Source organism: Xenopus laevis, chromosome 2S, assembly GCF_017654675.1.
Source record: "Xenopus laevis strain J_2021 chromosome 2S, Xenopus_laevis_v10.1, whole genome shotgun sequence".
Classification (NCBI taxonomy): Eukaryota; Metazoa; Chordata; class Amphibia; order Anura; family Pipidae; genus Xenopus; species Xenopus laevis.
This window is the reverse complement of record NC_054374.1, coordinates 50,757,773-50,781,201: the sequence shown is the minus strand read 5'-3', so window position 1 is coordinate 50,781,201 and position 23,429 is coordinate 50,757,773. Positions and strand designations below refer to the sequence as shown.

General features: G+C 39.1%; 1 protein-coding gene across 6 annotated transcripts in view; it reads left to right on the top strand.

Moving 5' to 3' along the window:
- The window catches only part of sytl5.S (synaptotagmin like 5 S homeolog), a 109,450-nt gene that overhangs the window by 76,312 nt on the left and 9,709 nt on the right, over positions 1–23,429 (top strand). For 5 of the 6 annotated variants that reach the window (XM_041583767.1, XM_041583766.1, XM_041583768.1 and 2 more), the window contains 10 exons: positions 4,055–4,178; positions 4,854–4,960; positions 5,906–5,974; positions 10,037–10,102; positions 14,365–14,540; positions 15,187–15,289; positions 19,048–19,209; positions 20,201–20,309; positions 21,121–21,256; positions 22,883–23,091. In XM_041583767.1, the coding sequence (XP_041439701.1) occupies positions 4,055–4,178; positions 4,854–4,960; positions 5,906–5,974; positions 10,037–10,102; positions 14,365–14,540; positions 15,187–15,289; positions 19,048–19,209; positions 20,201–20,309; positions 21,121–21,256; positions 22,883–23,091 (1,261 nt within the window). The remainder of the gene's footprint in view (positions 1–4,054; positions 4,179–4,853; positions 4,961–5,905; positions 5,975–10,036; positions 10,103–14,364; positions 14,541–15,186; positions 15,290–19,047; positions 19,210–20,200; positions 20,310–21,120; positions 21,257–22,882; positions 23,092–23,429) is intronic. The other variant, XM_018249230.2, reaches the window with a different exon arrangement.

Genomic DNA, 23,429 nt, shown 5'->3' with positions numbered 1-23,429 from the left:
CTTGGGAACAAGTGACGATTCGGAAACGTTTAAAGATGCATCTTTAATTCCATCTACCGAAGTAGACTGCAACAAGAGGAAATTATCAGAGCTTAAAATCGTCTCAGGAACCAGAGGAACCTCATCTTCAGGAGAGAACATTCGAGATAAGGCATCTGCCTTAACATTCTTTGACCCAGGTCGATAAGTAAGATGAAAATTAAATCGCATGAAGAACAAAGCCCACCTTGCTTGTCTAGGTCTCAACCTTTTAGCAGAGCGTAGATACTCCAGATTTCTATGATCTGTAAAGATAAGAATCTGATGTTTAGATCCCTCAAGAAGATACCTCCACTCTTCAAGCGCCAGCTTAATAGCAAGTAATTCACGGTCAGCTACATCATAGTTACACTCGCTTTTGGCCAATTTACGGGAAAAAAAAGCAACAGGATGAAGATCGTCTTGAACCCCAGTTCTCTGTGACAGGACAGCACCCACTGCGAGTTCCGAGGCGTCAACTTCCAAGGTGAAAGGAAGAGAAACATCTGGATGGTGAAGAATTGGACCAGAAGTGAAAAGTTTCTTCAGTTTCTCAAAAGCCCCCTGAGCCTGAGATGACCAACAAAACTTTTGATTACTACGAGTCAGCTCAGTGATTGGAAGAATGACTTGAGAAAAGTTCTTAATAAATTTCCTGTAAAAATTTGCAAAACCGATGAAACGTTGGACAGTTTTTTTAGATGATGGAATCGGCCAATCAAGAATTGCAGAAATCTTCCTGGAGTCCATCTGAATTCCCTGAGGAGAAATGAAGAAACCCAAAAAATCTACAGAAGTTTGTTCAAACACGCATTTTTCGATCTTGGCATAAAGCTGATGAGTGCGTAGGCGAGTCAGGACCTTCTTCAAATGTAACCTGTGCTCTTCCAAAGAATTAGAAAAAATGAGAATGTCATCTAAATAAATAATGACGAAAATATCAAGAAAGTCCCTGAAGACATCATTAACGAAGTGCTGAAATGTTGCAGGGGCGTTACAAAGACCAAAGGGCATGACCAAATATTCAAAATGTCCGTAACTAGTGCGAAAGGCCGTCTTCCATTCATCCCCTTCCCTTATTCTGACTAGGTTATATGCACCCCGAAGATCCAATTTGGAAAAAATTTTAGCCTCAGCCAGGCGTTGGAAAAGTTCTGGAATGAGAGGAAGTGGGTACCGATTCTCGACTGTAATTTTGTCCAGATCCCGGTAGTCAATACACGGCTTTAAAGAATGATCCTTCTTTTCAACGAAGAAAATTCCGGCTCCTGCCGAAAAAGAAGACTGCCTAATGAATCCTTTAACCAAATTTTCATCCAAATAAGAACGAAGCTCCGAAAGTTCAGACTCAGATAATGGATACACTCGTCCAAAAGGAATTTGAGCCCCTGGAAGAAGGTTAATAGGACAATCATAAATACGATGAGGAGGTAACCTGTCGGCCCCTTTTTTATTGAAGACGTCCAAAAATTCCCAATATGCCTGAGGAAGAAGATTTTGGATCTCGGAGACAGGAGATAAGGAGCACACACACCATTAGAAGGGAGGATGCATTGGGAACGACAAAAGTTAGAAAGAAAAGTTACTTCACCAGTAGCCCAGTTGATAGACGGATTGTGTTTCTGCAACCACGGTAATCCCAGGATGATAGGGAACAAAGGAGAAGAAACCACATCAAAATTCATGAATTCAGCATGCCCTTTATTTAACAAAACGAAAAGTGAGAGTCTCTTGCACCACAGGGCCAGAAGTAATCAGAGAACCATCTGCCACACGAAGAGCTATAGGGTTCTTCTTAGACTGGAGCGGGATCTGGAATTGTAATGTCCAAGAAACAACCGCTTGCCCCAGAGTCAAGGATTGCTTGGAGTTCGACCCTCTTGTCTCCCCACTGTAAAGACAAAGAGATAGTCAGGAGAGGCACAGGAACATGACACCCAGAAAAGTCTTTTTCAAAAATCCTCTTACCCGTTGGACGGGTCGGGCAACCACGAAGCAGATGACCAGCTTGTCCGCAATAGAGGCAGAGGTTAAGTCTGCGACGTGTAATGCGCTCCTCAGGTGTTAATGCAGACCTGATAGCACCAATCTGCATGGGCTCTGGAGCCACGTTGAAGGTGGACGAAGAAGCAACCGGAGAACTTATGGAGGGCATTCGGACAGGAGGAGGAGCGGACGGTAACAACCAAGTCTGAGGAAGAAGACCTGCTTTCTCAGCCTTTTCTTCTTCCCGGCGTTCCCTGAGCCTCCGATCTAGTTGTATGGAGATGAGGATGAGATCTTCCAAGCTATCAGGGATGTCCGTACGAGCTAACTCATTCTTTAGCTCAGAAGAAAGTCCAAAACGGAACTGATTTTTCAAAGCAGCTGGGTTCCACTCCGTATCATCCGCCCATTGCCGGAATTCCAGCGTATAATCTTCCGCAGGACGGTCCCCTTGCTTCAGAGCGCGCAGGGCAGCCTCAGCAGTGGTGGCTCTGTGAGGATCGTCGAAGATAACCGCCATTGCGTTAAAAAAGGAATCTACTGTGGTTAGTACAGGACTTTGGCGATCCATGAGGCGGAACGCCCAGGTCTGTGGTTCGCCCGTGAGAAAAGAAATGATGACCCCAACCCGGATTTGCTCAGTGGGATACGTGTGGGGTTTAAGAGAAAATAATAGCTTACAATTGCTCCTGAAGTTCCGGAACACCTTCCGATCCCCAGCGAACTTTTCCGGAAAGGCAACTTTAGGTTCGGAGATTTCCGAGGTGATCACCTGAACCTCCGTAGGAGCTGGAGGTAGGAGCGGCCGTGGAAGGAAGGACAGCTGGCGGATGAGCTCTGATATGCTCCTGCAACTGTGAATAGGCACTTTGCAACTCCCGAACTGCTTGCGTAAGGGAGGACAGCTGCTGGGTCAAAACGGCAAATGGAGACGCTCCCTCAGCTGGATCCATCATGGCCTGGTTATACTGTCAAGTTTACCAGTATAATCCAGTCGTAGAAGGAGCTTGAGCCGTAGATAGTGAACCCACAAGCGCCTCACACAACCGCTACCCACCTGGAGTGGAACAGGGAGCAGGGTTGTGGAGAGTAGCCAATGAGACGATTAGCAAAGGTACAAGAGGATTAGGCAGAGTCGTGGTCAGGAGGTCCGAGGTCAAAAGGCAGGCAGCGAGGTTCGTAAACGGAGAGACAGGCCGAAGGGTCGAGACAGGCAGCAGAAATCGTAATCCGGGAACAGGCGAAGGTCAACAACAGGAAATCACAAGAGAAGAGATGCTAGGGTTTCAGTTAGATAACCTAATAACCAGGCAATGCATCTCAAACAGAACCAGGTTTAAATAATGTCAATTTGGCGCCAACTGGCGTCATTCCGCCGGCGTCGACGTGCTGACGTCACGTCCGTCTCAGGCGCTCGCGTCTTTGCGTCGGCGACCGTCGCCGGCGCCTCCGCGCCCGTCGCCAGCGCCGACGCGCACTAACGTGCCCGCGCCTGCAAGAACGCAGACCCGGATCCTCACAGGCCACTGTAGCCTTACCAATAATAAAATGTAATTGTACATGTATGGCCAGCATGTGATAGAAACATCATTTACACCTACAAATAATGGCATCTTACTGAAGCAAATACACATTGTAGAATTAAAGACAATAGGAACACATGGAAGTCACTGATGGTGGGAGATGTATTAAAGGTTCTTATGTAGGCATATCATTTGTATAAATGCTAATTTTTTTTTTAGTTTTGCTGTTACAAAATAATCATATTATATTTTCCAATTCTGTAAATCTTTTGTGTCTCTTTCATTGTGCTAATTCCATTCAAGAAAGTCTAAATCTACCAAAACATAAATGTAGATTACTCAGAGTGCTTTTTTGAGTAATTTTTCAACTCACAGTGATTTTTTTGCTTGCTTGCATTTTCATGATATTAACAGTTTTACACTGCTAATATAAAGCTTTTCCAGTGGAACTCTGAACTGCTGTTCAGGCCACAGGACAATTAAAATATTAGTATATGTCTATCATGTCATATTGTTATTGTCAACAGCGCTCTAGTATACAAGCTGACATTAAGATAAGTTCCAGCATATCAGAAGACATGTCAAAGGGGCATGAACGACGGGTTTCTGCTACTCCTTCATTAGTTATATCCAGAGCTTCCTTATCATCAGGTAAGCCTACAGTTTTCTCTCTCTCTTTCTACGGTTAGCTAGTGGAAGGAAAATTAAGGTTATCTTAATATTTTCCTTTACTGTATATATTAATTCGGGGATGCATACACAGTCCAATACCTATTCTCTAATGCAGCAATTTTAAAAGGTTGAAATGACACCAGTATGACAGAGAATTCATGAACATCACATTCTTCTGTCTACAATTAGTTTTAAATCATTACCTACCTTTTAAAAATGTAGTTCACTTTAAAAGTTAATTTTTAATATGTTATAGAATGCCAAATTCGAAACAACTTTTCAACTGGCCTTCATTATTTATTTTTGATAGTTTTTAAATTATTTGCCTTCACCTGACTCTTTCCTGCTTTCAAATAAGAATCACTGACCTCAGATAAAAAACAAATATTCTGTAAGATTACAAATTTATTGTTATTGCTCTGGAACAGTTTTTTTGGTTCAGCATTGCAGCTTCCTTGCATTTCCATAGGGACTAAAATACAGAGATGGAATGAACTACTACTTTACAACAAATGTAGAATAAATGCAATTTGCCATAATTATGAATATATTTCCCTTTTTAATTGATGAAAAGGTGATTATAACCTCATAATCGGAAAAGCAACTGCAACATTGCGTTATTAATTAGCAACATGAAAAACATTTCTTTTACAGATCACAGCAAATCTGAATTTGATTTAAGTGGCCACTTCACAGATGAAAACCAGGACAGCATAAGCGTGAGGAGCAAATCGGTCCCAGACTATTTAAATAAGGATTCAGTGAGTTGTTTGATAACAGAAATCCTGTATTCATTAGAAGTACCCACATTCAGCCAATATAACATAGAATCCCCTGTGTGCTATGGTTAATGAATGAGAAATATATAAATGTCAGTGTTGCTTTATGTATCTAATTTGTTTGTTTAAATTATCACTCTTTTTAGCTTTTACTTTCTTTTCTTGAATATAAAAAAAAGTAAATTGACTTGCCCTAAACCAAGAGACAGAAGCATGTAATAGTTTAACAACCCACTCCTTGCTATTGAAGGAAGATGATTTTAAGTATCACTTCCCAAGGCAATGGTGAAATAAAAGGCTATACTGTCTGTTTGTAGACATTATGGGGCTTATTTATGAAAGAGTGAAGCCACAGTCCTCTACAGTGAAATTCCGCCACTCTCCATTCATTTCTATGGAATTTTTAAAAGATTATTTATCATTGGGTGAAAGTGAAAGTTTCACTCTAGCGGACTGTGGCGATCTCTAACTTCACTCTTTGATAAATATAACCCTATAAGTTTTGGTTCTTCGCGCATGTTGTAGAAACTGTGATCTTCACTGCTAAAGTGTGTTAGCAAATTATCTCAAATAAGTGCTAAAAACAGGACACATTGCTGGATGGTTTAATACTGCTGACACTTATAAATGGAAGATTAAAGGAGTAGTTCATCTTGTAAAATGTATAAGTTGTACACAAATGTAATGTAAATACACAATTCAAAAAGTACAGTGTTTTTTTCACCTTAAATGACCCCTCCTGGAATTTGCAACCACTGACCATAGTCACACTTGATCAGAATGGTGCATCTATGTTTCCCGAGTGCTGGGGGACACAAGGCATAGGCCAATGGGGTTCAGTGAAAGTTTTCACCACATCAGTTCAATTTGGCTTGAAACAACAAGATGTGTTTTGTTTTAGTCATCTTTGTTTTTGTTTTTTTCCAGGAATACCTAGATAAGATTGATGAAGATTTTGATGATTTGGGGCCATCGACAAATATGACAAAATCAATGGTAAGAACAGTTTTCATAATCTTGAGTTAATTTAGCTGTGCAGTTCATATACTTTCTTAACACTCATGTAGTATAAACTGGCAGGCCTTAATACGTGTTGGTTAAGTGGAAATGCACTTTTATATAATGGAATTAGGTCCTGGAGTAGTTCACCTTAAAATTTACCTTTAATATAATGTCAACAATGACACTGTAGTACAATTTGAAAAGTTTTTAAGCTATTTAGCTTTGTTCGGTCCCTCTCTCCAGCCAGATATAGGGGCAAATTTACTTACCTCCGAAATTGCACCACCAACGGCTTTGCTGACATCGCAACACTTCGCCAGGCGTAGACTCGCCAGGTCAACGCTAATTCACTAAAATCCGAAGTTGCATCCAGGGTGCCAAACGCTGGTGAAGTTGCGCTAGCGTTACTGCGGCAAGCAAAGCGAAGTTGCGCTAGCGTTGCCTAATTTGCATACGGCGGGAAGTTGAATTTGAATGGACGTATATGTTGCAGCCAATACATTACACTACACAAGCCCAGGGAACCTTAATACAATATAGTTCGTATATTGCCCTACACATGTGCCCACTGTATATTTTATGTGCCATATGTTAGGAAATGTAGGGGGAAGCCAAGTACCCCCCAAAAAAATTACGATCTTTTGCAGCCTATCATTTTGTAAAAAGTAAAAGACGCGTGCCTGGCGCCCCCCAGCTTTTTGCCATAGGCACGTGCCTAATCTGCCTTCCCCTAGTTCCAGCCTTGAATAGAGACTTTGGATGCAATGGCAAAAATTAGCTTATGACTGCACAAAAAGTTGCACAGCCACAACTGTCTTTTCTCTCATAAATAACTCCTATAGTGTTTGTCTTGCTAAATACTGATATTACTAAGTATATCTGTTCATTAATGTTTAGACACTTATAAGAAAAGAATTGAACAATCCATATAAAAATCTCATGCTAGATGTGCACCCTTTCAACTGTATCAAGTGCCACAGTGTTTACCTTTTGAACTCACAGGCCAAAGTAGGGAACAAATATCGAACATTTTCTGGATCATTTAATAGAAATAGCCATTGATTTTCTCTATTTGTGACTAACAGAGTGATAGTAATTGTTAAAGGACCAGTAACATCAAATTTTTTTTTTACAAAATTCGTTAGTATACATCGAAAAAAAAAAACACCAACACAAATTAAACTTTAAAATAGCAAAGCCTTTATTAAGAAATAACTTACCGAAACTCCGCTTCCGGTCCTCTTCAGAAAAGGCGACACAGCGACCATCCATCCTGCGGCGCTTGATTTCTTCTCCTGGCTATTGTAGTGACAGCATGTGAAGGAGTCTGATTTACAGCTTTGCCGGCCGAACTGGTGCTTTTGAATGGTCCTTTATTTGGCAAATTTGGGTGACTCAATGGACGCGCTGCCCTCCTCTCCCTTGCTACACATCATGCGGACTCGGGCAGGCGAATCGCTTCTCCCCGGTGTGGGTTTGCAGGATGCTCTGCAGCTCGTCCCAGTGTGTGAATCTGTTGCCCACAGAAAAGCCAGTTGCAGACAAGGGCCGCTTCCCGGTGTAGCAGCGCAGGTGCACTTTTAGATGCGACTGAAGTGTCCCAGTCCTGCTGCACTATAGTCCGTGCCAGTTGGGAGTGGAGGGAGCCCTGCAGAGCACCGGTGTATAAGAAGCCGGCTCCAGTCAGTTCCTCAGGGCTCCCGTGGGCATACAAGGGCCAGGTGTGGAAGGAGCCCAGACGGACCTGTTGCACAGACATCTCGGGGTACACTGGCTCGCTGGTGCGGTCCGGTTCTTCCCTAGAAAGCTGCCCCAATACCTGTCCATCAATGGAGTCTGTGGCCTGGTGCCCCATTGCTGTTGGAGGAAAGGGCAGGAGGGAAAGAACTTGCGGTGTCCGGACTGTCCCCAGCTCCCGGCTCCTCCGGATCCCCCCACAGAAGAAACACTGAACTTTGTCCCCAGGCCCCAGGTAATAGAACCCTGAATGGGCCAGTTCCACAGGGGAGTGGTGGGGGCAAGAGTGGGGCCAAGCCCTAAAGGTCTGCTGCCTCTCTGTCTGGCTCCTCATGCTGGGACACACCATCCCCGGCGCCCCCCATCCGCTCAGCGGCTGCTCCCTATAGCCAGCCATTCTTAGCGCTTTGTGGCTGTCCCAGCAGCCTTGGGATACAGACTATAGTGCAGCAGGACTGGGACACTTCAGTCGCATCTAAAAGTGCACCTGCGCTGCTACACCGGGAAGCGGCCCTTGTCTGCAACTGGCTTTTCTGCGGGCAACAGATTCACACACTGGGACGAGCTGCAGAGGATCCTGCAAACCCACACCGGGGAGAAGCGATTCACCTGCCCGAGTCCGCATGATGTGTAGCAAGGGAGAGGAGGGCAGCGCGTCCATTGAGTCACCGTAAGTTGCCAAATAAAGGACCATTCAAAAGCACCAGTTCGGCCGGCAAAGCTGTAAATCGGACTCCTTCACATGCTCTCACTACAATAGCCAGGAGAAGAAATCAAGCGCCGCAGGATGGATGGTCGCCGTGTCGCCTTTTCTGAAGAGGACCGGAAGTGGAGTTTCGGTAAGTTATTTCTTAATAAAGGCTTTGCTATTTTAAAGTTTAATTTGTGTTGGTGTTTTTTTTTCGATGTATACTAACGAATTTTGTAAAAAAAAAATTTTGATGTTACTGGTCCTTTAATGAGCCATGGTTTTGATTTTAAATAGTCAAGATAAATTCAAGCTCAGTTCGGTTATCTAAATGCACTTTTGGATTTTAAAATGTGTACCGTATTAAAGTAAGCTCTATAGCAGTGGAGGGTAAGTACAGGTAGAGCAGATCTTATGGCTCACCATGCCATATTTATATTTATCACACCTCTTTTTATATTGTGTGTTGGCATATACCAAATGCACTGTGTGATATCAGAACAAATATTATTTCATATGAAATATTATTCTTTTACCTATTATTCTCTCCCTAGGCAGGCTCTATGTTCTTTATACTTATACAAAATGGCACTAAAGGTGGCCATAGATGCAAAGATCCGCTCGTTTGGCCACATCGCCAAACGAGCGGGTCTTTCCCCGGTATGCCATTAACAAACATGGCTATATCGGGGGTAATCTGATTGTTCGGCCATATGGCCGAACAATCCGATTACGATGTGCCGTGGGCTCCGGCGGGATCGGTCGGGTCAAAATCAAACCTGACCGATCGACTAAACGACCGATCTCCACTGGACGAAAGATGTCAGCACACGCCACACACGATCCGAAAATCGTACGAATCCTCGATTCGTACGATAGGATCTGTGTGTCTATGGCCACCTTAAGTTCTGACTCCTCCAGCTAGCTGTATCCCTAGGGTTTAGTTAGTAATAAATTCAGTAGTTTTTCTGGGATATCTCCACCCTTCTGTTTGTTTCATTTTCTATATGATTACCTGTATTTATTGAATTCTAAGGGACACTTCTCCCTTAATGTTCTTTTCGGTTTACTTTTAAAGGAAATAGTATTTAGCAGTGCACACACCTAGTTGGAAATTATCACAATATAATCATTGGTTTGTGATCAGCTTTAACACAAGCCACTGTTTAATGAATTAGTTTACATTAGTTTAGCAGCATTATTGTTACTTTTTAACACCTCATTTGTCACTTTTAATGGCATATACACAGTGCTTGTTACTTTAATGACATCAAAATAATGACATATTAAATATTGGTGGAATAACACTAAAGTTTCCATCCCCCTGTGCGCGCTCGCTGTGTAACACCTACCTTACATTGCATCTGTGATCAGAAGATTGGGGACAGTCTGGAGGGGGGAGTGGGCCTGGGTCAGCAAGGCCAATGCAGGCCAGGGAGCACTGGATTTATTTCTGAAGTCCCACCGGCCCAGGCTGACACTGCTTAACTTTGGTGGCATTGGGAAGCATTTGCAACTTACCCTCTGCCTGCAAAAACATACACTACCAATCAAATATTTTCTTGCCTATTGCTTTCTGCTTCTGTCTTAAACACTGTTTTCTCTGTGGGGTTTGTATTTTCTCCTAAAAGAATGCTCACACGTTATCTGACAGTAAATGGACCCACTTAAATGTCCCTGATGCGGATGCTGATACGGTGAGTTCTTTGTGGTCCTCCGTGGTCAAGTTTTGTTACACTTTCTACTACTTTTTCCATTATTATCATTATCCATCGATACAACTTAATTACATTGGTGGCTCTTGTTCCATTTCATTCACTTTAATTGGACATTATTACTGCTTGTTTTAATTATATTTTGAAGAGTTGTATGCCTTGTTGGTAGTCTTTGAATGTGATTTGAAAAATTTTACATACCATTTTACATAAAATGAAAATAGCCTGAACTTTTTTACCCGTATACATTAATTTGAGGGACAATTTGAGTCAGCCCTTGCATGGTTCAGTTCCAAACTTAGCCCCTTATCTAGCGTGGCTTAAAAAAAATGGGATTTGCCCAACGCCTATTCAGACAAGAGGTCCAACATTAGCAATTTAGTTGCAGTAACATATGTAGGAGGCTTCTTTTTGAAATCTTTGATGCCTCCTTCAAATCATGAGAAATATAGGTACAAAATATGGATATCACATAGAAACTACCTGTGTCAGTAAAATTAATAATTAGTTATGGGCAAATCCATCCGTTTCGTCTTGCCCAAATAATTCACTAAACTACTAAAAAATTTACAAACAGCAAAAATTCGCAAATGCATTGAAGTCAATGGCCATCAAAATAATGTACATTTGACAATTTTTGACGTGAGCGCCAATTTTTATACATGTGACTATTTTGTCCAAATGCATTAAAGTCAATGGGTTTTCGAATAATTTTGACATGCTAATTGACACTGCTAATTGTGTCCCTGATACGCAGGTTTTTAGCTGATAAGCTAAAAATAGGAGAAGCGTTAGGTTGATCACCACCCCCAAACAGATGCATGTGAGGCAATTTGTCCAGACTGACAGCCTGCAGTCAGAGTGCAAAGCTGCCTCTTGTGGGCTTCCATTGGTAGAGATAATTGGCAGTTCATCCACTGTTATCCACTTGCTTGACCATAGTATTCAGTTAATGGCTTTTTATAATACATTTGTAGCAGTCAAATAATTTTAAAATATTATGAAGATACCAGTTAATAGTTGGTATACCTGCTCCTTAATGTCAAGCCCTATTAAAGATATGTCAGTATTTTTGTTACAATCCTGCATTTTTCATTCTTCTACTGTGAAAATTTGCCCAACTGAGCAAAATTTACCTTATTTTCATATTGTTTTGTTTAAAAAAAACATTCTGTAAAAGGTTTACACCTCTTTTAGACACTGCAAGCACTGAATAATAATGTATTCCCCTAAAATTATGTTGATTTTTTACAGCTCTTAAAATCAGCAACCTTAAAATACTGTTTTTGAAGGGGAATGTGCTGTGTGGAATTTTGAGTTGCCTTTCTAAATGCAGTATCTTAATCATATGCAGTTGCTGAACACAAACTATTTATGTTTTGCACTTGTCTTATCCTGACAAATTAATTATTTTCATAATGCAGCCTGACAAACCAGTAAAGTGTGTAATGACCACTGCTGTAATTAACAAAGCTATTATAGTTCATTCTGGCTCCTTTACAGTAGGTACATTTACACCAGTGCAGTATACCATAGCTGCAAATCAAATGTATACTGTAAATATCAACCTGACTGTGTAAAGACACAAGAATAAAGGTCAGGTATTGTTTTTTAAAGGGTAAAAGAAAAAATACACATTAACTTAAAGGAGAAGGAAAGGTTAAAACTAAGTAAGCCTTATCAGAAAGGTCCATCTAAATATACCAGTAATCCCCCAAAGTAGTGCTGCTCTGAGTCCCCTGTCAAAAGAAACACTGCATTTCTTTCCTTCTATTGTGCACACATGGGCTTCTGTATCAGACTTCCTGCCTTCAGCTTAAACCTCATTGCCCTGGGCAAGAGCATGCTCAGTTTGCTCCTCTTCCCCCTCCCCTCTCTGCTGTAATCTAAGCCCAGAGCAGGGAGAGACTCAGGCAGGAAGTGATGTCACACCATGTTAATACTGCAGCTCCTATCCTAAACAAACAGAGAGTTTCTAGAGCTTTTTACTCAGGTATAGTAAAACATTCTACAGAATAAATATAGCATTCTAGCTTGCACTATTGCAGCTAATCTATTGGCAATAAAATGCCTCCATAGCTTTCCTTCTCCTTTAAAAGACTGTAATTCATATGATCCATTGTGAGATCAACACATTGTGACACAACAAGGAGGACAGCAATGACATTCTGACAGGCAGTCAGCTCTTGTTGCTTACATCAGATCAATCTTAATGCTGTATGTTCCAGTTGCCTTTGTCCTTACAGCTTTTTACAGAAACTATACAACTTCCTTACATTGTGTAGCCTTCAGTCAAAAGTCAGCTCTTTTAGCAAGAGGAGCCAGTCTGGTTTGCAGGTGCCATTCTGTACACTGTTTTCTTATGTTACAATCTGTCAGATAAGAAACAAAAGGCCCATAAGTAATATAGTAAGTTAGGTTGAAAAAAGACACGTCCATCAAGTTCAAACTTATAACTCTAATTTAATTAGTTGATCCAGAGAAAAGCAAAAACTCCATTTGAAGCCTCTCCAATTTGCCTCAGAGGGAGAAAAAATTCCTTCCTGACTCCAAAATGGCCGGACTAGTTCCTGGATCAACTTGCACTATGAGCTATCTTCCATAAGAATGACCCCTTCCTGTTGTGAATGCCCCTTTTAATATAGCTCAAGACCTTTTTGGCCCTTGATGCCGCTGACATTGCATTGCTTGTGTGGGGGAATCGCTCTTTAGGTAGTAGCAGCAACTCCTTTCACATAGACAGTAGACAGTACACAGGTTTCCAGCTGATCTCACGTGTGCATTTATTTAACACAGCAGCTTAAACACCAACATAACAGTTCATACCCTTTGGAAAGGCAGTAAACAAAAATAGTCCAGCTGTACTGGTAAATGAAAATGTCCTTTTCCCAAAGGTCCACAGTCACCCACTTGGGCAATATAAGTCCAGCAAACTAAATTAACTGTTAACTCACAGTCCTTTGGAGATTCCTTGTGCTTTTCTTTTGGAAGCAGCCGCTCCCCAAACGCTTAAGGCAGTATCTGGTAGCCAGTCCTTGCTACCAGATAACTTGTCTCTTTCTATAAACTTGTGCCCAGCAATAAAAGTCCTTATGCTTTGAACACAGGTAACCTGCAGTTACTATGCAAACTTTTAACACAGCCCTCCAGTAGCTCTCCTTTCTCTCTCTCCAGGGCAGAGAGCAGCCTTAATTGAGACCCCACCTTTTTACTCCAGGTGAGGCTAATCTCTTCCCTGCTACTCAGAGCCTCATTTTCACATCCCTCTGCATTGCTTCATAGAGAATTCTGGGAGGGATATACTTTCCATCTATGATTTTCCCAACCATGCTACACTTGCTATAGCCAAGTTTATTATCTACAAGGACTCCAAGTCCATAATGGATTTGCCTAGTGCAATCCCATTAAGGGTATAATTGGCTTGGATATTTTTACAACCTCTTGTCAATCCCTCTCTGTGATACACTGGACTATTTAATTGTTTATTAAAAGTTATGTTTTATTACGTGTACATATATACATTCGAGCTTCTGGACTAGGTGGGTGGGAGGGTGCAAGCAAGTGGGTTAGTTCTTTTTCTCTTTCTTTTCATATTTGATTTAAATACATGACCCTGCACACCATCCACTGTTTTTTAATTGATGGAAGGTGCTTCACAAATACTTCTTGCATACATATTTTTAAAATCCATTAACAATACTGTAAAACACGAGATGCTACTGAAATAAGGTGATTTTTTAATAATATAATATAGTAGCATAAATACATGTCTAATCTTCAGAGGGCCCGGTCTAGCTGCACGCACACCCCTCCGCTCCTCTCCTCTCCATCAGCTACAATCAAAAAGCATTTCGCTCCGCCCTGCCCTTTCCCCACCGATTCCCCTCAATTACTTGTGGCAGGTGCAATCTTTCTAACAGTGTCCAGGGGGATTACATTTCAGCAGACCCGCAATGTCCAAGCCCCCTGCCCTCTGCACCCACACAAACACACCAATATCCCTTTGAAACGTAATGTTGCAGAAGGGCTAGCTATTTTCTAGCTCCCACACTCACAACTGACAACTGAGAATGAAGAATGGGGAGGTTCTTATTTTTTTTTCGTTGTGTAGCTAGAAGTTATAATGCAGTAACAATTAGAAGGATACAACATCGGCATCCTCTGTATAACACTGTAAATATTTTATTGACATATAATACTGTACCTCTGTGGTATTTATTACCTCTGCTTTTTTTCTTTTTCAGAGAAGTCTGACCAGCATTAGTCTTTATAGTGAAACAGGAGACTACGGGAACCTTAGGATCACAGGCGAAATCCTCCTGAACATAAATTATAGCTACAAAACTGGTGCATTAAATGTTGTAGTAAAGAATTGCAGAAATCTAGTAGTTGCAGATGAAAAGAAGAACAGAACGGACCCGTAAGCATGTTGTTTATACTTTTGTTCACTTTTAACGCCTTATTAAGCCATTGCAGATATTAGCGGCTCAACATTTTAAAGCTCAATAATATACAAAGTACAACTCATCAAATATAGTTGGGAATAACCATTAATGTCTAATGCATCTATCTTCAGAAAGACATCTATATATTCATAGCTGTGAATATAGCACCTTCTATAGCACCTTCTTGAATCAGTATTAAATATTGATAATTCAGCACTGAATGGCAGCCTAATCTAAAACATTAATAAAATATTGTACAAAGCAAAATATGGATTTACTCAGTGGTGGTGAGAGTTCATAATTGTTAAATAATTTAACAAGAAAGCCTCATCACAATAAAAAGGTAAAGGCAAAATAATGCTTGCACTTTAGCTGCTTTTCATCCATAATTGTCTGAAAGGCAAGCATATCTTTACTATAATGCCTTGCAAATTGTTAAAGTTATACAGTCCAGTATTGCATCAGTACAAATATCATATATTCACCAACCGTATTCTGACTAACCAGACTGATCAGTACTAACATAATTAATGTTTGTCCTCATTCTTCTGCTAATATGAGATAATTCTTTTTTGTTCACCTGTAAAGCCATTTGTGATCTTTTGCTGTTTGCAATTATAGATATGTCAAAGCATATCTTCTCCCTGACAAGTCACGCCAAAGTAAACGCAAGACTAAAATAAAGATGAACACAACTGATCCAGATTTTAATGAAACACTCAAGGTGAGATTATTTGCAGAGTTTTATCTAAATAGAATTAGCAAATCAATGTAATGCCTATACGCTCTTCATTGTGGCTTGTTCAATAGGAAAGGAGTGATTTGGTAATACAGAAATTATTCTATATGGCTTTGATTAAATTCACTATGCCTATATCGTTCTGCCACAGAAGAAATAAATTCTGACTTCCACTCTAACCCACGAAATGCATTTAAGTGCTATAGACTTACTTTTATTTTCAATGCACGTTATCAATTTGCTGATACGCATCAGTTTTATTCATTTGAAACATGTTTGCAATGTTTATTTTCTGGCTTCATCTTCATGAGTTTGGGAATTATCCCGTATCCTCTTTTCATGTAACCTAGCAACTGTCAGTGGAATTGGATGGACCAGAGCATGCTGTGAAGCTTAAGTAGGCATATTTCTTGTTTGTTAAGGATTTTATATTAATTTTTTTTGTTCTGATGTGAACATCTGAAGGTTTGAAGTAGACGTTTATATTAAACTCCAGTTACTTGTCATGAGTAAATCCAATGGTACAGAATAACCTTGTAAAGTAATTTAAAATCATGGCAATTAAGGATCTAAACAAGTCAGCTTGTTAGAATGTAATAAAAAAATCACAAAAATTTGTTTCATTTATTTCTGTATTTCCTTTTGATTATTTTTAGAAGTCTAAATATGTGTAGTTTTCATTTGAACAAGACAGCCATTATTTTTAAAACTATATATTCTAAAAGTAAGCAGTTATTTTTTATTATAATGTTTTATTAATTATTCTTTTCTGCAGATGGTATGTTATGCTTTGCTTTCTTTAAATGACTAGCTATATATTTAAAAAATAAGTTTTTAAAATATTTTACATTTTTTAGACAATCTCTTTATGATTATCAGATGAACTGATTTCATATGTGTCTGATTGTACAGTATAATGATTGTCAGGTTTGGACACAGTTAATGGGCTGGGCATGGTGCAGCTGCTTTATCCCCCTAGAGCCCAGAACAACAAAGTAATACCTTGTAAATTGCAAAAGTACTTAGGAGAACACTTTAAGCTTATTTAATTTAATTAAGCAGTTTTGTCTAATTTTGGACCAAACACTGAAAACTGCAATTTCATTAATGTAAGGATGTTAAAGTAGTATGGGTATGGGAACTATTATCCAGAATGCTTGCAACCTTGAATTTTCCATATAAGAGATTTAGCTGAATTTATATCTGAATATGGATCACCATACCATAAGTCTGCTACAAATCATTTAAACATTAAATAAACCCAATATGATTTTTTTGCAACCAATATGGATTCACGCAGCTTAGTTACCATCAAGTACTAGGTAACTAAGTACAGGTTTGAGACCTGTTCCAATGAGGTTTCATTATGATAGTTTGGATTAGGTACTAGCTACTATTTTATTATTACAGAGAAAAAGGGAATCATTTTTAAAAACTTGGATTGTTTGATTATAAAGAAATTTATGAGAGATGGCCTTTCCATTATTCTAAGCTTTCTGGATAACGGTTTTCTGAATAACGGATCCCATACCTGAACATCTCTCTGGATAATGAGTTTTCTGAAAAGGGATCCAGTGCCTGTAGTAGTATTGGTACAATTATTTTTATTACAGGTATGGGATCCCTTATGTGGAAACCCAGGCCCCTTTTAAGGTTTAAACGTTGATGCCCACTGGCTCATCTGCGGGGGACATCATTTGAGCGAGACCCTCTGAAGATGCCACTTCTATTGAGTTTCAATGATTTTTAGCTGACTTAAATGGTGATCCAATTACGGAAAGATTAATTCATTGGAAAACCCTGGGTTTCAAGTATCCTGCATCCTGGATAATATATTCTACTCCTGTATTGACATGTATTTATAAATCACCAACATATTGTACAAGACTGTACAACAGAAACATGCAAATATCTTACAAAAACTGGCAATACACATGGTACAGAAGGTAGTGCTCATAATTTTATTCAAATAATAAAAAGATGAAGCTTGCATAATTAAAAAATAAGCAGCTTTACAGTTTAGCTGTAATTCAGTTTTTTAAGCAATTCTAATGTTATTTGTAAATGTTTTTGCTTTTGAAAATAGTATATATCTTTCTTTTTTCTTGAGTCTGTTAATCTGGAACACACTTAAGGTGGCCATACACGGAGAGATCCGCTCGTTTGGCGATGTCGCCAAACGAACGAATCTCTCTCCGATATGCCCACCTTGAGGTGGGCAATATCAGGCTGATCCGATGGTGGGCCCTAGGGCCCAACGATCGGATCCTAACGAATGGGAGCGGGCGGTCGGATTGTGGGACCGCATCAACGAACAGATGCGGCCGCAATCCAACGGGATTTTTAGTCCCATCCGATCGAGATCTGCCCGACTTTCGACCAGATCTCGAGCAGGGAAGCCCGTCGGGGAGCCCCATACACTGGCCAATAAGCTGCCGACTCGGTCTGTCGGCAGCTTTTATCGGCCCGTGTATGGCCACCTTTAGGGGCATATTTATCAAGGGTCGAGTTTCTAAAAACTCCCATCAACTCCCATAAACTGGAAATTCATAAAATAAAATGACCAGTCGAAATGTATTAAAAAAAAAAAATAATTTATTGCGTAAATAGGATCGACCCACAAACTCAAATCGAATTCAATCGAATTAGATTCGAATTTTTTCACCAAAAAAAAATTTTTTTTTCAAGAGTCCACCAAATGACTCAAACGATTTTAGGAGGTCCCACATAGGCTAAAACACAAATTTGGCAGGTTTTAGATGGCGAATAGTCTAATTCAAACTCTTAAAACAGATAGTACATGATAAATTTTGAATTGTTTTTAAACTCAAATCAAATTTGAACTATTCCCTAGTCAAATTACACTAAAATAAACTAGAAATTCGAATTAAAAAATTAGAACTTTCAATTCGACCCTTGATAAATCTGCCCCTTAAGGTTAGGACTCCACGAGCAAATGAAACAAAAATAAGGTAAGAGATAGAACTGTCGCATGGTGTTGCAGCGTTGATCCGACGCGACATGACTGTCGGATGCAGACGCTGCACAGCGCGTCGGATCGCGACAAAATCGCTCGTGGAGTCCTACCCTTAAGTGTTATGAGGAATTGGAGTCTGGGCTAAAAGACCGCTGACTGTGTTTGACACATAAAAGCAGAGGTGTAATTCTTCATCAACAATTTAAGTGCCAGTAATTGCAGAGTATAAAAGTATCATTGATTCAGATTTCATTTTGATTTGCTCCAAAACACATGTCTTCTACAATATGGGGTGAAGGTGTGAAAGGTACAAGGTGACTGTTGTGAATGCTGATTTCTAAATTCTTCTAAATTCTGTAATCTGTGTTAAGACTACCGTGTGTGTCCCATATATTTCTACCCTTCAATGTTGCAACACAAGCACTGCCAGACTATGCACAATTTTCATAGCTTTAATACGCAAATATAAACTTGTGTTATCCCCACCATGTGACCTGTCTGGCATCACTCTTTTCACATATAAGATCTTCTCAGATCATCCCTGCACTCCAATATAGACAGAAGAGAGCCTGGCCAAGTACATAGATGCAATACAGTATGCTAGATTGTTAGCTCACAGTAGCCATTGCACAACTTATAAGCAACCTGTAAAACAGTTTACTTTGTCTATATAAATAAATATAAAAATGAACCAAAAATCTAAATGTGCTCAGATATTTATTAAAAGAAGCCATTAGTTATGAATGGTGTTTATGTGTCCTCGCAGTACATCATCAGTCACACACAACTTGAAACAAGAACTTTACAGCTGACTGTATGGCACAATGACAGGTTCGGACGTAACAGTTTCTTGGGTGAAGTCGATATTCCGTTAGATTCTTGGAATTTTGAAAACCAAGAAGATGAATGTTTCCCATTACAACCTAAGGTAATTTTTTTTTTGTATTGAAACAATCTATTTTTTGGAGAAATATAACATCTATTATTTTAAGTTTCTTTCTACATAAATCTATAAGATCTTAAAGGGGACTCGTCACCCAAAAAAAATATTCCAAATCCTATTTTATCACATTAGTCAAGCAAAATTAACTTTAATTACACTGTATAAATTATTTGAATTTTGTTTCCTTCAGTCCGGGTTGTCCTATGTATAGCAAGTAGGTCAGAGCCATTTTGTAGGCACTGTTATTAAGGCATGGAGGAGGGGCAGGCAATATTTGATTGACAGTAGAGATTTTTAAATGTGTTTACAACTGCTATGAATGTTTTAATAAAAAATAGAGTTTGGATTTCATGTTTATTTGAAAATAACTTTTATTATACAGTTTTTATGTCTGGGTGACAGGTCCACTTTAAGAGAGAAATTACCAGGCTTTTTGCTCAGCAACTATTCTTTACAGTGTCTGTTAAGTAAATGATAGACTATTATTAATTATGGACCATAGTAAAATTGGATCTAAAACTCCATGTTAACATCACAAGCTTCCTGTTTTGTGGGACTTTGTATAAACCAGCAAATACAACAGTCCTGTGACAGAAAATGACCTCCTGCCTTTATGACTACTCTGTCAGTGATGAACTGCCATAGTTCACCAAATGCAAAAGGGCAGGTTAGTGCTCTCTATGTTTGAGCCACTAGCATCATCTGTAAGTAGGTAGTAAGGAGTGGCATGTAGGGTAGAGGCATAGTGACAACTGTAGGGTAGAGGCACAGTGACAACTATTTGGAACTTCCCATTACAGTCAGATGGAAGGAACACATGGTAAACATAAATGATCATATATAGATATATTCAGTGTTATTTTACTTTAGAACACGGCTATGTTTACTAAAGAATTTCCTAATCTGTCTACATCATCATTAAGCAGAAACAACAGCATCATAATATAAAATGTCTGATCAAAATTTTGTTTTTAAGATGGACCTGGTCTCTGATGTCACTTTACAATATAAGGGAGAAATAACAGTTGGTTTATGTTATATTACTCCTGAGAAAAACCTGACTCTTCCTTTAGATAAAGTTACAGGTATGCTAACAAATGCTACAGCCATGCATTCCAGGTTATTGTGTCTTATGTATTTTGAGCATCCATGGTGGAGGGAATGAGTTCCTGAATGAGTTTTTCCAGTCCTAGTATAGTTGTAAATATGAAAGCTACTCTACAAGTCAGTACTATATTTTATGCAGTATAATTATTTTTAGTTATTTAGTAATTATTTTGTGTATATATTAGTAGTAGTAGTAGTGTGTTTAGTAATATATTATTATTATTTTTTTATTTTTAATTTATCATATATTTAGTATATTTAGCATTAGTTAGTATTAGTATTAGCTATTTTTAGGTGTCTCAGTGGTGAGGGATAGTCACCCTTTGTATAGTGATGTATGTAAAGTTCACAATACATTTCTGTGTTTTTTAAACCACCATCCTATGTGCAGGGGCTAATTTCATGCACCAGGTTCATTTGAACAAAGAGAAATATCCATGATCATAATTTGAGTGAGAGTAGGTTATGAGAATGCAATCATGGTTGCATGTGTCCCATGCCTCAAGACTTAACTTGTATAACTATATGACTGTTATACAATTTAATGAGGCTAGCGAGAATATAGCCAACATATTACAATGTATAATGATAAACATGAGGAGCACTACAACAACAAATAACATGTCTACCGTCTGACCAGTTCTTATCATACTTAGCAGAAAGGTCAGCCTCATAATCAGTTTTTTGGAACATGTTTTTCCTTTCATTTTGATGAAGAAACATTGTGATATGTACAAAATATATGTTTGTGTTTGTTTCAATGTCATGTTTTGTATTTTTTCTCAACAGGGAAAAAAAGTTTTAAGAAATCAAAAAAAGTAAGTGTTAAAGTGCCAAGTGGAGGACTGGTAGAAGTGCATATAAAAGATGCCAAAAACTTAACTGCAATGAAATCTGGGAGTTCTTCAGACACATTTGTCAAAGGGTAAGCATTAGTACTATTTTTATGTCTCTTAATGAATTGATATTGATATCATTATTGTATTTAGCAGCATATTTACTGGATCATGGGTCCTGTGCTGTAGACAGGGACAGTAAATGGCTCCTCTGTGGTTTCAGTCAGGAGCCCAGTTCATTCTATACTGAGAAACCTGCAGTCATTGTTGGATCTGAGTGGTCTTCACTCAAATGCTGTTATCAACTGCCTGCCTACTCCTTTACTGTGAAGGAGGACTCACTGAAAATGACTTTTGTAGCTTTTACAACTAGCTGTAAATTTTTGATGGTGTTATGAAGAAAATTGAATATCACTCTTAAGGGAGAATGTAAAAATTGCAAGTAATGTTTAAAATGGCATGTTTGCAAATGTTTAGCACTGCTCACAATGTAAAATCATTTACTTGCGAATATTACATTGCTAAGCAAAGGATAGCATTAACACCTGCTCTGCGATTGTGAAATTTTATTACATACACTGAGAATGTTGGCAACAGCCATTGGGTTGCAAACTTTGCTAGAAAGTCATTGAGGTCTGTAATCGGTCAAAAAGGAATCTTGGAAAAGTAGTCAGCACAACGATTATCTCTCCTGTAGAGACTTGGTGCACATTCCTCAGTGGCCACTTTCCACTGATATCACGACAGCCTTTGTATTTAGAACAGCACCAGACTGTGAAACTTTAGTGTTTAAAAAGCCTTTATTTCAGCTTTGGGCATCACCGCAACGTTTCAGGCCATGCAGCCTTTTGTCAAGCTTACTGACGCTCCATTAAACATGCTTTTTATACTCTCCAACACCATCTAGTGGTCATTTACAAAAATAGAACTATAACTCTCATAACAATCAGAGTAGAGTAACAATACCAAACGAAGACAATGTCCATATAAATATTATAAGTAGGTGCTCAAACCTTAAGGTGAATATTCGACAGCAGGTGTATATAACAAACATCTGTAAAACATAAGTGAATAAAAACACATTAAAAAGATTTTTTATGTTAAAATACAGGTTATTATCTTTCTGATTATCGGTCAAAAAGGATGCAACATTTATATCTATATCGCTAATGAAATATACTACTTTATGATAAGGATCCAGTAAGGAATACTTACTCCCCATTGCTTAGGGAAATTGTAAAAGAGTTGGTTTACGTTATGGTTAAATGTATGTTATAGAAACCTCGGCAACCCAAACACAATTACTCTGTGAGTAAATCTGGGCTACAATTATATTTGTTATTTCTACTCTTTATTACTTTTTTATTGCTATTCAGGCCCTCACTATTCATATAATCTCATGTTCAATTCACTGCCTGGTTGCTAGGGTAAATTGGATAGCAACCAAACAGCTATCAGGTTATAGTTTTACAATCCGTTTTCCCCCAAGTTTCTAAAACCAGAATCTTAGCAGGCATCAGGTTGTATGATTTTTATTTTTACAAATGCCTTTGGAAAAAAATGTGATTCTGAGAAATAAGTTTGCAGCAAACCACCATCAGAAACAGTAACAAATCAGCCCCATAATATCTGGCATTAGTCACTTATGAAATTCTGTATGTTAAAAAATTGATGATATTTTATAACTCACATGTGTTAATTTTTATATTATACAGATATCTGCTGCCAGATAACAATAAATCATCAAAGCACAAAACACCAGTAGTAAAAAAGACTGTTAACCCAGAATGGAATCACACGTTTACATTCGCTGGTTTGCAGACATCTGACTTATCGAATGTCTGTGTAGAACTGACAGTGTGGGGCAAAGAGTCTTTGACTAATAACGTTTTTCTTGGAGGAGTCTGCTTGGGATGCGGCAGTGGTAAGTCCATAACAGTCAATGTGCTTAAAACAAGTGTTGGTGAAACCCTGCTGGAAACTGCAGTTTTTTTTTAACTTAAGTACAATAGCACATATGTGCTTTGCTTCTTATAGGAAGTCATCCTCCAGCAGTTAACAAAGTGCCTGAATGTACCATTGCATTGTAGAGCATGGGAATCACGATCAGTGGACTAACTAGTGTGCCCCCCGCCAAAAGAAAAAAAACACTTTGGAGGGGCCTGGTGCACAGAGATCCCTACCTTCCCACTATTCGCTTCTGCGAGCCCACTCCCTGACCCCAGCCAATGTCTTCTGTTCAATGTGTCCTCCCTTCCAACT